General features: G+C 36.5%; 2 protein-coding genes across 2 annotated transcripts; one reads left to right on the plus strand and one right to left on the minus strand.

Annotated features, from left to right (window-relative positions):
* Window positions 1–287: 287 nt before the first annotated feature.
* wdr46 (WD repeat domain 46) lies at window positions 288–11781 on the minus strand. Its single transcript, XM_042004700.1, has 14 exons — window positions 11697–11781; window positions 11272–11430; window positions 10124–10204; window positions 9928–10040; window positions 9729–9816; window positions 8559–8620; window positions 8002–8106; window positions 7750–7900; window positions 7093–7328; window positions 6193–6346; window positions 4328–4475; window positions 1717–1907; window positions 1486–1599; window positions 288–698 (listed from the first exon to the last, which is right to left on the minus strand). Exons 1-14 carry the CDS (start codon window positions 11751–11753, stop codon window positions 579–581), a joined length of 1779 nt encoding a protein of 592 aa, XP_041860634.1. The 5' UTR covers window positions 11754–11781; the 3' UTR covers window positions 288–578.
* A 1207-nt stretch (window positions 11782–12988) lies between these two features.
* Window positions 12989–15477, plus strand: LOC121652367 (cytosolic sulfotransferase 3-like). The gene is made up of 8 exons (XM_042005129.1): window positions 12989–13056; window positions 13488–13628; window positions 13735–13863; window positions 14219–14319; window positions 14468–14594; window positions 14679–14776; window positions 14880–15054; window positions 15143–15477. The coding sequence occupies exons 2-8, from the start codon at window positions 13490–13492 to the stop codon at window positions 15253–15255; spliced, it is 882 nt and encodes a 293-aa protein (XP_041861063.1). The 5' UTR covers window positions 12989–13056; window positions 13488–13489; the 3' UTR covers window positions 15256–15477.
* Window positions 15478–18953: the final 3476 nt, after the last annotated feature.

The raw sequence follows: 18953 nt of genomic DNA on the forward strand, positions 1-18953 counted from the left end.
TATTGCGAAGTTATATTATAATGCCAAACCTGACAGAGGGAACAAAGGAAAGCTGAGGGTAAACAGAAGGGAAAGGACACAAAGACACAAAAGACGGAAACAAACAACTGTACAAGTAAAACCAAAGCAAAGCCAGACAACCAGCAACATCTGGAGAGAAACCTATCTATCTATCTATCTATCTATCTATCTATCTATCTATCTATCTATCTATCTATCTATCTCTACCTACCTACAATTTAAACATTAAATTATTAATATAAGAAAAACAAAATAGAAAAGCCATGGAAACCGTGCCATGTGTCCTTTAATAGCCATGCCTTGAAGAGAGACAGTTTAACAAAAACAAAACGAAAAAAATTAGATTTCCAGAAAATGTATTTATTGGTATAAAAAAGAGAAAATATATAATATACATATATACTTAGAGCTCTTTCCCATCACAATGCAAGATCTTAGTTGTCCACTTCATCCAGAATTTCTGCATCTGGTGTCCAAAAAGAGTGTCTTTATGTGAAGTTCAAAGGTCATTCCCACAGAATGTCATATAATTTCAACTGAACAAAGGTCCCTTTTTTCTATTTATTAAATCTGGCCAGAGCAGATTTCTGGCTAGATAGTTCTGCCTTCTTCTTCTCCATCTTCTTTCGTTCTTCTTCCATTTTCATTTTGTCTTCCACCGTTTTCTTGATTACATCCTGAAAGGTAAATAAATCCACAAAAATCAGATTTAGATTGTCAACCTTACGGGGAAAAAAAAAACATTGTTTGCTAGTTTTCTCAACATGGAATTAGCAATGTGTAAGACTTCAAAGAAAAATCAAATGATTGAATGTTGATTTGGTTCAATTTGCATCTTGGAAACTGAGCCTGTGAGATTTAAAGATCCAACATGTAGACTTAGATAATTTCATATTGGCCACGTTTACATGAGAGTTTTAATTCCCCTTTCATTCAGAATAAAAATTATATCCTCTTTTAAAAGATTTTAAAGTGGCTGGTTTATTCAGATATTATGTATACGTTCATTCCACTTTAAATTAATTGCGGTCGCTCTGCCCATGCTTGTTCCCTTGTCCTGATGCACATACGGTACTCTTATCTCCCTTCTCCTCAGCTCACCAAAGTGAGGTAAGTATGCGCTTCAGGGCAAAAATGGTTCTTATTATGTGGCTTTCCATGTTGTAGACGAAAAAAAAAAGGATCAGGAACTGGAGTTTGTTTTTTTCCGGTAGATGTAAACATGTCACGTTCACCCCTGTCCAATCAGAATCTATCCCAACCCCCAGATCTAAAGCGGAATTAAATAAAGGCGATTAAACGTGTTTTCCATGTAAACCTCAATTCAAAATTACTATTTCCATGTAATTCTTAATGATTTAATGCTGAATAATTAATTCTGTATGAAAAACATCATGTAACCGTGGCCACTGCATTCATGCCAAAGCACTTTACTTGTTACACTTTAGATCAGATTTAACATACCCTCTGGTCCTCATGAGCCACATGCTTCTTGCGCCTTTCAACTCCACCAGTAGAACTGCGACCTTTTTTCTTAAACTTCGGAACAAACTTTTCTTTAGCAAGTGGGTCAAAGCCCTGAAAGAGGTGAAGATGATTTCAGTACAGTGTGGGTAATAGCTGCATCACTGAGATTTTAAAAAGTGCAGATCTGCAGGTTGAATAAAACTTTCCATAAAATTTGTTAACACTGACCAGAGCTTGGACCCTGTCTTGATGCCTTTGCTCAAATGTAGCATGGTCAACTTGTCCCAGGTCTGTGGGGTTGAGGCTGATGAGCTCTGGCTGAATCTTCTCCAGCAAGGCTTTAACCTCCCACTCCTGCCTTTGCTTGGCACTGCGGTACGGATTTGCATCCAGACCATCAAAGTTAGGCTCACCTGCACCTGTTAATGCAAATGGGGACGAGAAATGTTAATATAAGAAGGAGACCAGTCTTAAAAGAAGAAGAAGAAGAAAAAAAAAAAAGATTTATACAAGTTTTATTATTGTAGGTTTAACCAACAGGAAACCCAAGGTCATAGCAAAGTGAACCATCTATTAGTTTAAGACCAAATGAATACATCCTTGTTACTTTAGTAACAACCTTTTTATGGCTTAAAGTTTTTAACAAATCATTACAACATAAAATAAATTAAATGAAACAAAAGAAAACAAAAATGGTTCCAAACAAAAATATGAAGCATCCGTTCATCCCTCAGCACTACTGAAAAATGTTTCCTACAATCTACCTACTGTTTTCAGAGCTCAAATTGTCCAACAATAATCAGTTAGAAAGAAACAGGATCAGTCAGAAACAAACATCCACTGGAAAGAAAAATGATTTACAGGTAAAAATAAACAACTGAAAAAACAAATGCATAAGAAAGCCAAAAATAAAGATACGACCAAGAAGCCTTCCCTCCATTCATGTCTCCATGTCTCATGTCTTTACAGCTTTATCACAGGACACAAATTTGTCAGAACTTATTTCAATTTAAGTTTGTTTTAACATAACTGAAATCATACACTTACAGAGAAAATGTTTACATTTATTTAAACTTTTAACGATATTGCATTGTGAAAAAAAAACTTAATGTCTGCATGTCTCTCAGTTGTAAGTCCGCCATTTTCTCCTCGTTACGTTAGATATAACTCATTCTGCCTCCTGTCTCACAAATGCCACACATTTACAATCAATACAAATCCTACGAATTTCAACGTCAGCAATACTCATAGTTTTGTACTTAACACTATAACCCAGGGATCTTCAACTCTGGTCCCTGAGGACCACTGTCCAGCAGACTTTAAGCTGCTTTCACACCTAACAGTCCACTAGACTTGGGGGTTGCAACATTTAGCCAGTCTGAATTTGCTTTCACACTCCTCTTAGTCAAACCAAACCTTTTCAATAACGATTTCCTCTCCTCGCAGCGCTTCATCAATAATTACTGAAGGAGACAACAGACAAACAACAGACAAGAAAACTTGCTCATCTACTGGTTAATGCAGGGCAACTTCTGTTCCCGCCACATAAGTTGTAGTCTACGTCTGGTACTCGGTTCACTTGAGCCAGGCTGACCTACATTTTAGGTGAATCAGAATTCCCTCCTTTGATGCACGTCCGAATTTGGTTTAGCACTCACACCAAGCCAGACTTTCTGAGCCAATGAACTTGGGTTCGATGAAGAGGAGCTAGTTTGAATGCAGATGTTTCCCTGTCCTCTTTGTTTTGTGATATCACCAGTGATTAGTCAAAGTTGACCTGAACTTCCTCACGACTTGATTTGCTTTGTGTTTAAAATAGTTCAGCTTTTGGAAACCATTTGCCTATTGCTATTCTATTTCTCTGAACAATGTAATGGAAAATTTATACACATAGCCCTTAAACTCTATTATTTACACTTTGTATTATTAAAAAACTTGACTTATGTTTCACTGGGGAGGAGAACGACTTGTACTCAGATAATATTTAGTGAGCTCTCCTCTCTCATCACACCACTGATAACATTCTTTAGAAACTGTGTACCAGGCTGTGCAGGGTTTGAAGACAGTGTACTGAGGATTTGCACCAACGACCTTGATGCTATCACGTCATGCGAGTCTATATTAACCAAGCCCATGTGTATCTCTGCGGACTCGCTCAGCCAAAGCTGTTTGACTGTGTGATTCCCACTGCTGATCAGCTCTTAATAAAAATACTTTGTTTGATTCTCACTTAGTGTGTGATCTTTGATAATAAAATTCCACAACAACAACTAAGATAAGGGTCGGACCACTGATACCAAAAATGCCATCAATGCATGAGGAAAAACTGAACTTGGATGTCAATAAGAATTGCTTTTGTAACCTAGCAACAGAGAAAATGAGGTCACAGGCGCTTTCAGGACAAAAAGTAGTTGCCTGAGGACACAAACACTGATCTAACATCCATGCAGGAAGAACACAGACACAGGGCGAACATGCTAACCACATATATGCGTAAATAACTGGAAATCAGATAAAACATCATGTATCACTTGTTTCACAGTGGTTACAATGCATTTCCTGTTGAGGTGAATTTGTATTATATCTAACTCACTATGTATTCTCTTGTCCTGTCTCATGTATGAAATGTGCTATAACCTATAAATAAACTTACCTTGCCTACTACAAACAAAAAAAAAATCTAAAAAAAAAAAATAAAAATAAAAATAAAAATCATAAAATGCCCACTTCAAAGATTTCCACAATTGCTGCTGCTGTCACGTTTTGATGAGCTCTGAGAATAAGAATTAAAACAGTGTATAGGCTGCATTTAAATATGTAACGTAAAACTGAGTCTGACCTGGTGTGAGCATGCTAGTGAATCCCTCTCCGTGTCCAACTCCAAGAACGTCCTCAAAGGGACAGAAGTGCAGCCCCCACACTGTTCCCCGAACCCTATGAGCCATGTAGGGTTTGGTGACAGGCGTGCTCCAAACATCCCTGTACACCTGCAGGGAAAGAGGCCAATGTTACAGACAAGGAAACAGCTGTACTGTGTGCTAAAAGGTTTTAAAAATATAATAAGAATATGCAAAGATGTTTATCTGTAGACAAGTGCACATTTTAATGCAGAAAGTTTAACGTTTTTAATAGTATTTTAAAATGACATTTCATGGTCATTTGAGTCCAACAGATAGCAAGCTACAAAGGTAAGTGGTGACCTCCTGGAGATTAAAAAAAAAAGTTTGGGGTCACTTTGCCATGGGATTCAATAGGGAAGTGACCCCAAACTTTTGAACAGTAGTGTATGTGTATATATAATATATATATATATATATATATATATATATATATATATATATATATTTATTTACACACACACGTATTACTATGTAGTAATACATATAATAATTTGTATTACTTCCTCCTCCATGTTTGACAGTGGACGCGACACACTGTGGAACCATCCTTTTGCCTACTCGACGGCGTACAAAGATCCTGCGTGATGATTTCAAATTTTGATTCATCAAGCCATAAGACTCTCTTCCAGTCTTCAGTTGTCCAATGATAGTGTTTCCTGGCTCAGGCAAGCCTCTTTGATGTACTCTGACATTCTATAAATGGCTTTCTTGCTGCAACTGGTTCTGTCAAACCTGCAGCACAAAATGTTCTCTTCACAGTTGAAACTGAGACTTTTACTACAACCATTGTTAAGCTGTGCTTGAAGCTGTTGTACTGTGAGCTGCATATCACGCTAACTGTTAACTTTCAGAAACTTGTCCTATGACTCAGTTATGGCTTTGGCTCTGCAAGACCTCTTCCTGTCAGTTTGCCCCAGTTTCTGACTGCCTTTTGATGGTGAAGGAAACTGTACTAACTGACACCTTGACTTTCTTTGCACTTTCTCTGTAGGGAAAGACCAAGATTTTCAAGTGTTATGATGGTCTGTTTCTCCTCCATTATAAATTGCCTTTATCTCACCAATTTTGTAGCAATAGACGACTTTCTGCAGTACAATACAGTTCAACTGATGCTCACGAGGGTATGGTACCACAGTGTGTTCAAACACTGCTTTCATGCAGGAAGAGGTGGCTGTAAATAATCCAGCAACGGTGGAACACCTGTAGGAATTAGTAGCACCAGCTTTCAAGGCTTGATCACCCTCCATTGCTGCAGGGCAGCTTTAAATTGTTAACCCATTTCGTGTTCCCTGAAAAAGGCCTTTTTGTATAATTCTGAAATGTACGTTATTTTTCCGTTTTGGGTAACCTCACTTTTTTTTTTTAACCTCCAGTTCTAAAACTTTTGACTGGTGTGTGTGTGTTCAGCACTTTGGACGTTACCTGCTGTTTTTAAAGTGCTTTATAAATAAAGTTGGCTTGGCATAGTGATAATTATGTCTGCTTATAAATTAATTTATTATAATATGAGTTAATTTGTTTGTTACCATTCTTTTATTTCTTCTAATTGTTTTTTTTTTTTTTTTTGTAGATGAATGTTTCTTCTTTTCTCCTTCACCTAGTTTCATTTTTCATTTCAACATTTTATGTGACTGTACGTTTGCTTGAATCATTCCTTTCTTGAGAATGAAACTGTTCCTCTGGTCAGACCTGTATAGATAATGCTCAAAACACAAAGGAAGAAAATGAATGACGTCCTTCTTGTGAAATATTTTTGGATGAGTCGTTTACTGTGCAGTGTGTTTGTGTGTGGGGGGTGGAGGACCTGAACAACGTCCCCTGTTGCTGCAGACAAAAGTCCCCTCTGACTCAGTGACAAACATGAAGCTCCAGCAGGAAGGAAGTAGGACTTGAGCGGTTTGAAGGTTCTTATGTCGTAAACTTTCAGCTTTTTATCCATCCCAGAAGTTACCATGTATCTGCCCCGAAAAAAAACAAAAACAAAAAAACAAGACACAGCATTTAGCTGTTATGCTGCAAACAAATGGAACAAACTGCCAGTGGAGATTAAACTTTCCCCAAATGTAGACATTTTTAAATCTAGGTTAAAAACATTTCTTTTCTCATGTGCCTATGCATGAAATCTGCACGGTAATTTTTTTTTTTTTTTTTTTTTGCTTTTAATCATTTTAATGTAATTTATTATTTTATTGTGATTATGTGTTGATTATGTGTTGATGCCTTTTACTATTCTAAATATCTGTAATATCTTTGTTTTATGTAAAGCACTTTGAATTGTCCTGTACATGAAATGTGCTATACAAATAAACTGCCTTGCCTTGACACATAATGATCATGATGACAGGCTGCCCCCTGGTGGCTGCTGATGAAACTTCAGCTCATCACAGAACACATACTGACTACAAAAGTTTGTTTTGCAAAGGCGTTGATCATCAATAAACTTTCCCTTGTTAAACCCACTCTCACTCACTGCTGCTATTGATTATTTTCATAAAAACGGAAATGATAACTGCAAGCTGTACACTTCTATATATACATAGATTAATCTAATTAACAAAATTTACAACAGAAGATTTAATAACATGTTTTCTCTGAGTGGACCTTCTTACAATCTGGATTCATTCAGTATCTAAAGACAATGTACAGACATTATAATCCATACCATTTAAAAGAAACAGTATATCCTTGGTGTCATGGGACTTACGTGCCTGTCTTGTCCACAGTGACTGAGCGCACACCGCCTTGGTGACAGAGCATCTTGACGAGAGCTTCTTTCTGATTTGGTGACCAGAGGGTGACCGTGCCGTTGGGATGGCCAAGATGGATGATGGCGTTATAAGAGTTCTGGCACATCACATCAAGTCGGCCAGTCTTGGTACTGATAGCTGCCACTTCCTTTCCCACCGACACGTCCAGGTACTGCAAGAAGCCCGTGGCACTCTGTAGACAAAATCAATAAAAGATGGCTTAACAAACCAGATTATTATTGTTAAAGTACATTTTCAAAAGATCCACACTTTTTTGGCATGAATACTTTTAGCATTTATTGACAAACCTCAACTAAAGTACCTGATTATCTCATCATTAGGGGAGATACACAGTGTTACGGGGAAATAAAAAAATACTATCAGATTAAACTTAGACGTGTATTTTTTTCAATGCTTTTAAAGTTCCTGAAGCTGATTTCTTGTTGGTGATAAAGAAACAAATTAATTTCATCCTGATGACACTGGTACAAGGAACAGGGTAGAAGGTTTGACCATAAATAAAATCGCTGTCATTAAGGAGCCAAACAGATATGATCAGGGTTTGTGGTAAATTCAGGATTTAGCAGTATAAATAAACAAGTATTTAAACCCACCGCTGTGGCTAGCAAAAAGTGATAGGGGAGAAACTGCATTCGAAGGACATCATTGAATTTACGAATGCAGTGAAGCTCTATCCCGTTAGAGTCATACATATACAGCCACTTCTTCTGAGCCACTGCGTACATAGCCTCACTATGGAGCCACCTAAATAAAGACAGAAATATGGTTAGACTGGAAAAGACCTACCTACTGCTGTAAGAGAAGCAAGAAAATAATTACTGATCTGTGTGGTGCTGCACACTTACTTTACATCGTTGACTGACTCCATCACATTTATCTCACACGTGAGCTGTTTGGACTGCCAGTCTATACAAGCCACATGGCCTCTCCTCCCACCAAGCAGCAGGTGACTAGAGGGAAAAAAGCATTACAACAAACATGTTATTTTATAAGAATATAATTGTGGCCAGACATGTGAAACACACCATTTATTACTAAACTACTGAAACGTAAAGAAAGAAATTAAGTTAATCATTGGCCCTTCGAAGTTCGAAGCAGGAGTTAAATCAGATCAGCTGGTCAAAGGAACCGGACAGATAATGTTGTTAAATAAATACATGAAATTGTTCTAGAAATCTTTTTCCTTCATGGTTTTAGCTATGATCAATGGCAGCGGCGATAAAATAACAAAACCAACAGGAAACAGCTTTAAGGATGGACGATTAGTGTTCTTGGTGTTTTACTGGTTTTATGAGTCATTGTTTACAAATGTGTTTCTCTTTCAATGATGAGTCAAAACCTGAAATATATAACATAAACTACAAGTCAAACAGTGTTTGAATATGAAAGGTGTGATACTGACCGTCCAGTCCTGCTGTAATCCACTCGATATGGTCCAAACTGTGACAATTTGAGATTAAAATACTGTAAAAGTAGAGGGAAGAAAAATGAAAAGGAGTCAAAAAGTTTGGATAGTAACAGAAATATTGACTTAAAAAAAACAGGGCAAGTTTATATACGGCAAACATCATCTGGTCATCTTTGGGTACGCTCCTTTACCCTCAGCCAGGCGATAACAAGCGGTGAAGGAGGGCTTGCCATTTAAATAGAGAGGGAAGTGTTTGCTGATAGAAAGAGGCTTCACCAAAACAAAAGAGGCATCTTGCAGGGTGAAATTGATCATAAAAATAACAAAACATTAATAAAAACGCCACAATTTTGTAGGCATTTCTTTTAGGTTGTAGTCTGCAAAGTGTAACAGTGTCCAGTGGAGGTCTCTTAACACATAAGGACATTTAGTTGGATTTTAACATAACTTTGCTAGAGCAGCTTAAAAAATTATATCAGCAGAAGTTGTTTGTGGAATAATATTAATACAAGGTTATCTACTGAACAATTAAAGGCCAAACATCAACATTATTTATCAAGTTGGAACATTTTCTATGGTTATCTGCTGGCAAACTCTGGTTTGTTCCACCCATGTGGTTAAAAGGGGCATTCTCGCCGAACAAGCCATTGAATCTGCGCGGGTCATCCGGCTGATGCCCCAGCTGATCACCTGGTTTGAATGGAGTGAAAACTCTGCCTGCCCAGCTCACTGACAGGTCAGCCAGGAGATAAATGGTGCAGACCCACTAAAGCATTGCACATAAATTTGCTTCAGAATCCAAAAACAATGCAATGTCAGGCAAATCAACAGAATCCTCATAAAATCAACAAAACAAAATAAACAAAAAAACTACACAGACTTCCTTGTTTTGTACTGTATCCCCTGATCATAACCTGTTGTCAAATTCCTTTGTCACACCACTTCTTTTAGTGGAAAATTTCACACCAGTAGCATCTACAAACTGTCAAGCTGTTTTATTCAATCTTTGAAAAAAAAACAACAAAAAACAAAACATAAAACATGGCCTACACCGAATAATAAAACCTGTGTTTTTAAGAAAATCGCAGCTTTGTCATGTGTTTGTTGTAAATCATTATCTAAGACAGAATTAGTTTAAATAAAGTAAAAGAATAACTGAAGTACCTTTGCTCCAGATGATATATCAACAGCATCTGCAATGTCCTCCTGTGAAATCATACATGTGTCCTCATCTTCATCTCCTTCTAGAAATCTAAAATAAGAAGAAGACGTGGATTTAAGTGACATGTTTAAATCACCTAATCTCCATTTCAGCAGGCACTGGAATTAGAAGCAAAGGCCGGCATCTTTTAGGAGAAATTACCCCGCATCCTCTGGGAGCAGGAGGTCAAACCGAGCCGCTTGTTTCTGGGCCATCTCTGAGGCTTCTTCTGAACTAGCAATCAAGTTTTTCAGCTTATAATGATGGCGGCTAGGCTGTAAAGAAGAAAGAAAAATATCAGATGTTGATCAAGGGGAAACCATGTTCCACCTCTTTGAATGTACAAAAGTGCTCTTACCTTTTTTGTTTTGTCTTTTCTCTTAAATTTCTGCAACCTTTCTGATGGAATAGGAGCAGGCCCAGGGAATGGGTCTGATTTCTAAAAAGAATGAAGACTAATTATTAAATACAAAAATAAATTAATAGATTTGATGACATACTGAGAATATAATGACAAAACCATCATGGCTGTTCATGGAACTAAGCAGGACTAAAGTATAGATTAAATATTGTGTTGCTATGAATATCAAGAGTCTTAATATACATGTGTGTGTGTGTGTATATATATATATATATATATATATATATATATATATATATATATATATATATATATATATACACATATATATATATAAATAAAATTCGGACACAGTATTATGGGAAAGTGTTTCAAAACTTTGGACTGGTTTTCATTGTATATATAATATTCGATTTTTAATTATTTCTTTTTACAAATATTAAATTACTGATATAATTTTGTTTGTGTGGTGTGTTAGTGTATTTTATGTGGCGGAAACATCAAATGACATGAAAAATGCTCATTTTTGTGAGAATGCACAGAGCCTGAAGATGAAACAAGAAAAAAAAAGGTTGTAAAACCTGTTGTCTCATTTTTAGAGGTTTAGGTTTTAACAAGCCAGCTAACACACACAAAAAAAAAAACTAGTTTCTTTGAACATAGCACGTCCTTTTCCAAATGACAGGTTATCACATTCCCAAGGTGAAAGGAAATGTAGGTGACAACAGCAGCTGTCCAAGGTACGATTGGTGAATTATCTAACACTTGTTGAGCTCAACACTTCTCAATAAAATCTTTTTTTTTTTGTTTTGTTTTTAATTGCAAGTAGCTTTGATGACATTTGAGGAAAAGCAAAATGGTAAGAATTAAGGTTAGAAATTAGCTACTTAAATTAGAAACATCTTAGGGTATTAATGACATCTACTGTCATATTGTTGGTATAGAGCAAAACAGTCCTTTGGTATTTTTTTCACACTCTCTAAAACAAGAAATAATATGATGTATCAATTAAATAAAAACCGGCTTTCCTAAAAATTTTCTTTAAGTTTAAACAAAGACTGTTCTTAATCACTTTGATGGAAACACAGTGAATAACATTGTCATCCTGATAGATGGCGAGTCTAAGAACATTCTAATTTTCTTACCCCTGATATGAATTTCTGTCCATATATTTGAACCTCTTTCTGCTTCCTTTTCTTTGCTTTTTTTGCTGTTTCATCCCGTTGCACAGGCTGTCCGGTCGTATGTCCTTCTCCATCTTTGTTTTCATCTTTCTTCTCTTCCTGCCAGTAACGAGCGGGGGGCTGTCAAAAAGGAGAAACAGCGGTGAGTTTAACAGCAAATACTTGAGGAGTGTAGACAATTTAATGATATTAATCTTGCACAGAGTACAGGCCTTGAGTACCAGTTGAAGCTAGTAGTTAGCTGCCCGATGCTAGTAATAAAACAGCTGTTACTATGTTTCCGAACTTTAAAAAGAATCAACACGCGCTTTTAAGCAGTAAATACATAACGTATTAAAAGAAGACAATTAAGTAATGTCATATTAGAAACTACGATTTTTATTTACCTTCTTCTTTTTTCCCACGTGCGAATCATTAGCATTTGCCTCACCGGGAGACGCCATCTTGGTTGTGTACGTTTTTTACTTCCTGTGGCGTCATTTCTCTGTACATCACTTCCGTTTATTTTTATTCTTAAAATACCGATTTTTTTTTAAAGCTAAGAAATATAATAGCATTTCATTCAGTAACACTATCTTGAGTTAATTTAACTCATTAGAAAATGGCATATAATTATTTTCCTTTGATAGTTGGAAGTAATAACGATGCCATGAACATTATGTGCATTCCAGTAAATGGAAACCAAAAAACAAAACAACAACAACAACCCTTATTGAGAAGGTATTTCTGTTTTTTTTTTTTTTTAATTTACTATCCAGTATTATGATCTTTCAGTCTATTTGGACTGCTGGTGCTGACAAGACCTTTGTTCTTGTTTTGATGACTGATTGTTAATGTGTGACATGGATGTGCTCAATAAAGATCAATAAAGTTGTCTTGCAGTCTTGAAGTTCTCTTTAATTTGCCAAAACAGACCTTTAAAGATAAATGCTGCAAAAATATATACTTTCACCCCATCTAATGTTCCCTCTGGTAAGACAGGAAGGAGAATGGTATGTGGATGGAGTTTAACCATGCACACACACTAAGAGAGCAATTCCCAAATGACCTGCATAGTTTAGATAAACATTCCATATACTGAAGTGGTTGGGGTGACCCTCCGTATTTGTTTAGGAGGTCACTGGTTCTCTGGATTGTAATGAATCAGAGCCACTTTGCTGCTTGTCTAACTGGTTTTTGATTGTTGTCTGTTAAACTTTGAAAACGACTTGTATACTAAGCAAATATCATTATGTGATTAATTTAATCACTGCTGTGTCTGCCATAATTAGTGGCCTGTTTTGACATGCCCTCCTCAACACAATGACACATCAGTATTGTCTGAGGGGGTTAAGCTAACCACCTCACAAATTTTACATAGGCATGTCTCATCTCATATGTTAATTTACAACAAAGCCCTAAACATATCAACTTATTTAAAAAGTGTTGTCACTTATAGTATGGTCTATTTGAAAGGATTAGATTGCTGATGCACAATAGGTTGGTTGCATTGATCAATTAGATATGCGGTCACACATATTTTGTGTACTCTGCATGTACCTAAGAAAAAAAGAGGAGATGATAATCAGGGAATCCAGAAAGACGGGGCTGGAAGCTGACATTGCAACTGGAGGGAGCCAATCCTAACAAAACAGAATTATGCAATGAGAAAAGAGGCGGAGAAAATAGTTTTGTGAAAAGGGTTGAAATTACAGGAAGAGAAGCCAGACAGAGACCAGTAGAAACAGATCATTTGATCCTGAGGAGGTATGTGATGTCTCGAAATCAACCTGTTATTTATCTTTATTTTACATTGTGTTTTAATTTCATAGGGTTTGTTTCTTTAAGCGTTTAAAGCTGACCCAGTAAGAGTGGGTTTGTTAAAGAAGCTTTTTCAAAACCTGCATGAGCTTCATCCAAGTGATTTCAGTAGCTTCTGCAAACAGGATTTTAAGCCCCTCCATTCCTTGGGCAGCACCATAGTTTCCTTTTGAGTAGAGCCTCACACTTTCTCTTTGAATGTATTGAAGTGCTTTTGGCCTGTTAGTTTTTTATTTATTACTTTTCATTAAAAGGAGAAGCACATCCTAGCACAGTCTGGCTTCACTGTGAATGGCAACATTGTTTTATTCTTCCTATCAAACTCCTGCACTTGTTGATCATATATTTGGATTTTTACTTTGTTTTCTTTTTGTAAGAGATGGATTGTATAACGCGACCGGAACTGGTTGATTTCCACGGAGTCTCAATGACTCATTATTTCACGGATAACTGGGAAAATGTGCAAAACTTTCAGGCCAGACCAGATGATATACTTATTGCAACATACCCCAAAGCAGGTCAGTTTATAACTGTGTGTAAACATGTTTTATAGCTCATAGAAATGTACTTGTGGTCATGAGGGGGTGTGGTAGCCTCATTCAGCTTGTATCTGTCTCTCTTTAGGGACCACATGGGTCTCCTACATTCTTGACCTGCTGTATTTTGGTCAGATATCTCCAGAGCGTCAGACGTCCATCCCTATCTATGATAGGGTGCCTTTTTTGGAGATCATAGTGCCAGGCTTGGATTCAGGTAAACATTCAAGCTCAGTCAGCATTGTTCATTACCTAGTTTACAGACATTATAAAAAGTTTACACACCCTTGTTAAAACAGAAGAGTTCTGCAGTATGCAAGAAAAAAAAAAACACATCATAACTGATTTTTTTGTGGACATTTTTGCAACAAGGTGTTTAAGTTTTAGATTTATCTTTTTTTTTTTCACTGATATTTTTATATGATCTAAGAAAATTTCATATTTTCCCTTTTTCCCACTTACCAGTTGCCTTACACTGTTTGTCACGTTTTTTTGCAACACAGTTGCAAGGATTTTACATTATCAAGATTTTTATTATTTTTTTTTAACTCAATCTTCATGTCTTTATACAGGAAAAGACTTGATAGACAACCTCCCCACCACCCCTAGACTGATCAAAACTCATCTTCCCATCCAGTTTGTGCCAAAGTCATTTTGGGAGCAAAACTGCCGGGTACAGAACTCTGTTTTATTTGATTATTTCAGTACATTATAGCTTAAATACTGGATTATGCTGTTGTTAATACAGCACCATAAAACAAGTTAAAATGAAATGTAAGATTTTTATGATTTTTTTTTTTCTCTGGTCTCTTTTTCTGTAGATTGTCTATGTAGCCCGCAATCCAAAGGACAACATGGTGTCGTTTTTCCACTTTGATCGCATGAATGGAATTCAACCAGAGCCTGGAGACTGGAGCAGCTATTTCCAGAGATTCTTGGAGGGAAAACGTAAGTTTAAATTGCATTGATTAAGTGATGAACATCCACTGATCTCCTCTGCAATGCGTACAACTGGGTTTCTTGTGGCCTTAGTTGCGTTTGGCTCCTGGTACGACCATGTGAACGCCTGGTGGAAAAAGAAACAAACTTACTCAAAACTCCATTACATGTTCTATGAAGATTTGATTGAGGTAACTGGTTGTTTTGTGCACCTCTTCCTATAGAACTTTTAATTCTGAAGCTCTTCTCTGCTGGGTTATAACACAAAAATGATATCTGATCATGTGTTTTCAGGATACTGGACGGGAAATAGAAAAACTCTGCTCTTTTCTCGGTTTGACTCCTTCAGCTGAGGAGAAGATAAAACTTGCAAGTGGAGTGCAGTTTGATAAGATGAAAAAGAATGAGATGGCCAACTATTCTACTTTACCAGTTTTGGATTTCAAGGTTTCTCCCTTCATGAGAAAAGGTTTAGTGAATAATAATATAATGCAAGAAAATACTTTAGCTTTCCATGTTCTGCAAACAGACTTACCAGATTCCATGTGGTTCTGCAGGGAAGGTCGGTGACTGGAAGAATCACTTCACTGTGGCGCAGAATGAAGCTTTTGATAAGGACTACAAGGACAAAATGAAGGATCCCACACTGAAGTTTCGTACTGAAATATGAACAAGCCTGGAAGCTCTGTGTGTATATATGAAGATTAATTGTTTTATCTTACTAATTTATCTGAGTTAAAGCTCATAATTGTGCTGTATATGATGGTAAGCTGTAAAGATACTGATGCTCTCAGATGAAACTACTAATAATACACTCAAAATGAAAGTGCATTAATTTGCGTACATTTTTTTAACTTGTTAGAAATAAAGAAATAAAGAATGAATTTATTTTATTCTTCAAATTCTTTTTCCCCTGTTTGTGTTTTTCATCTAAGTGTCATCATCAAATAGGGAATATTTTATTTTATTTTACTTATTTATTTATTTATTTATTTATTTATTTTTAGCAGAAGTGTACAGTCTGTGGTCTTTTATGATTTTGATTGTTTTTGTCCTAACTTAAGTTAGATATTGGGTTTTCTGTTTTAGCTTGGTTTAGTTTTAACTGGAGTTGTAACTCTTTATTTAATTTATTAATGTTTAAATCATGTAGTTTGTTCCCTTTTACTCAGTTTAAAAGGTTCTCTCGTCAACATTTATAATAAAATGTTCCTCATTGAACAGATGTGTACAGTAAGTATACAGACCAAGCAGGCAAAGCATCAAAATATCTACCTAACACAGCACATTATATTAACTAACATTTTATCTATGATACCAGGAAATCACATAGAGGACCTGCTGTGTATCCAAGGTTGGAATAACTAGTAGCATTGTGTTTCAGCTAACAGCAGATACAACAGTACTGCAACAACAGAATAAACTTTGACAGTAAGTAGTACCAGGGTCGATGCTACAGCCACATAAAGAGTTAACTAAAAAAGAACTAAAACTCTTAAGACCATGACTAGATATTGCTGGGGTGTGTAAATTTGAATTGCTCTGATCCAAATATTACCTTATAATTGCTACAAGGGATTATGTCCTTATAAAAATGAGTTACCCTTGAATAAAATCTGAAGAAGAAAAAGAACGAGCCATTCTTTAAATGGCTCTTTGAAAGGAATGGTTCCTCAAGATTCAGCTCCCTTTCAAGGAGCCATAAATCCCATATCTAGTTCCTCCTCCTCTCAGCCGTTGATTATCCTTAACAATAACAACAACAAAAAAAAGCAGGCCAATCAGCCACACCAATGTAGAGCACTGTGACCTTTATTCTTGTTTTGACAAGCTGGCTAGTTAAACCACCAGGAAATGACCTAGTCCCCCTGTGGGCCTGGAGACTGCTGCAGTGAAATCCACTTGAACACAAAAAGCAGAAACATTTCAGCTACTGGATTTTTTTATCTTGCGTCACAATTATTTTGCTTTTTCTGCAACAAAGGGATTTTCTGACACTGACTACATGGCGTGCACACAGCTTGTTGAAGCCATTTTGCTCAGTTTTTACAGATAGGTGTTTCTGGTCTGCATCTTTCCCTCTCATCAAGTCAACACAACACACACACATACACTTGACTTTATGTCCATGTTAACAGAGGATGTATGATGTTGTAACATAGTGCTTTAACAGATTAATTACAGGTGCAGACAAAGAGGTTTGCTGTAATCAGACACAGTATCAAAGATGTCGCTGCTTTATTGATTCAGCTGCTCATGCTTTGCTTTATATTAATATGTAGTTGATATGATTGGTAAGTATGCATTTGAAGATGATCACCAGGAAAATCTGCTTAGGTTCTTAAATGTTTGTTTTAAAATGTGACCCATTCAAATTTTATTGTACAATACAACATCTGACCAGGATACTTTCAGAGCTGATTAAATGATAGAAGTGCAGATCTCATTCAAAAACCTCATTCATTTAAAAAGTCAAATGAAGGCAATAGACTGTTGTTCCCATATTTCCCCAACTTGTGTAAGAGAAGACGGCTGAGGACATGTTGTAATTTTTGTTTCCTTGTTTCATCATTGGCAGTTTCTCTGTCATGCCAAAGCCATTCTCATAGATGGAGCTGCCACCACAGCCAACACTATTTGACTTCCATAGAGTCTCCAGGACCAAAACTGGGACAATATCCAAGACTTCAAAGCAAGGCCAGATGATACTCTTATAGTATACTCTGTGTCATTATTGTAGTTTCTGATATAAATATTACAAAGGTATATTGATGTAAGGCCTTGCAAGTTTAAATTTGAACAGCATGTGTTTATTTGATTGGGTCTCAGGAACCACTTGGGTCTCTTACGTCTTGGATCTTCTGTACTTTGGGTGCACAAAGTGTCAGACCTCCATTTCTCTGCATGAGAGAGCACTCCTCCTGGGGATCAATACTCTTTGTCTGCCCACAGGTTAAATCACATGGTTGTAGTTACTCAAATATGCATGTGTATGGCATAACAAAAATAGCTTACAGTACAAATTTCAATGTTCTGTACTTTGCATATTGATGGATGCTTTTAGTTACAGAATTGAGGAACTGTAAAACAGAAAGAATGATGGATTCACTGACCCTTTGACCCTGTTTCCTTTTCTCTGCTGCTGTCATGAATGGAATGCAGATCTAAGACTAGTTTTTTGTGTAAAGCAGTTCTGCACTGAGCTGTTTCTCAACAGGAAATGGAATCATACAGCCTCACGAAAAAAAGCCCTTAAGCGTAAACTCCAGATATTTGAGTCGTTCTAGGGTCTTTACCTGGCCTGTAGCATGTGACTTTAATGTCCTAAGAGCTCTCTGTGCATATTCAGTGCTTACATAACTGCTAAGGCAGCTTTAATAACTTCATTATAAAACAATGAGATTAACTTGTGCTGAATTCACAGTTATCTCTATATTTGTACCAGAGACCAATTTTTGAATAATTTTCTTATGCTTGGCGATACCGTTCTTGTTGTGTTTTAAACTCCTGCTTTTGATATGTAAATTTATCAAACATCTCAGAAGTATAATCAGTGTATAGTCTTTAACCTATCAGCTATGTTGATCTAAGAAATCCAATCCTGCTTCCTGCAGAACTTCGTGGAGGGAAAGAGTGTGTAGGCTTAGTGAAAATGAACCACAATGTCACCTTATTCCCTACGTGTGTGTTCTGTCATGTACTGTTTTATGATTCCAGTGATGTTGGATAATGGTACAACTATGTCAATGGCTGGAGGGAGAAAAAATGGACTCATTTAAAAATTAACTACATGTTCTATGAGGATTTGATTGAGTGACTTGTGTTTATGCAGCATGTGATGTATCTTGATCAGGAGATGTGGAAAAATTGGCTTTCAGGCAAAAACGTCTCTGGACGCTGACTTGAATAATAAAAAGAAGTTTATTACAAAAGTTCAGACATCAAAACAGATTTCTGCAGCAAAATCTGGAGGTTCCAAAACCAGAACGAAGACCTAAAGACCTGATGTGTCGTTCTGTCTTATATAGGGTTTAAACAAAGAAAATTCCTCAGTCCTGTGTCCTCCAATCATAGAGTTTGCCTATAGGATGCTCATTTGCATGGAATGCATGTTCTTGTGTCAATCCAGTCTGTAGGACAGAGAACCTTATATGGTAAAAACTTGAGTGTGTACCATACAAATGATATGCTTAGACACCTCACATGTATGCCAACAAATGGCTGTTGCACATCATTACAAATTATCTGATGATGACAAACCCAGTTTTAAACCACTATAAGGTATTTCCAGATGACCTTTTCTGGCTGCTTTGATCTGAGGACTTGTTTATTTATCAGCATCAGCATGTAATACGTTTAAGCTACATT

The sequence above is a fragment of the Melanotaenia boesemani genome, chromosome 13 (assembly GCF_017639745.1).
Source record: "Melanotaenia boesemani isolate fMelBoe1 chromosome 13, fMelBoe1.pri, whole genome shotgun sequence".
Lineage (NCBI taxonomy): Eukaryota > Metazoa > Chordata > Actinopteri > Atheriniformes > Melanotaeniidae > Melanotaenia > Melanotaenia boesemani.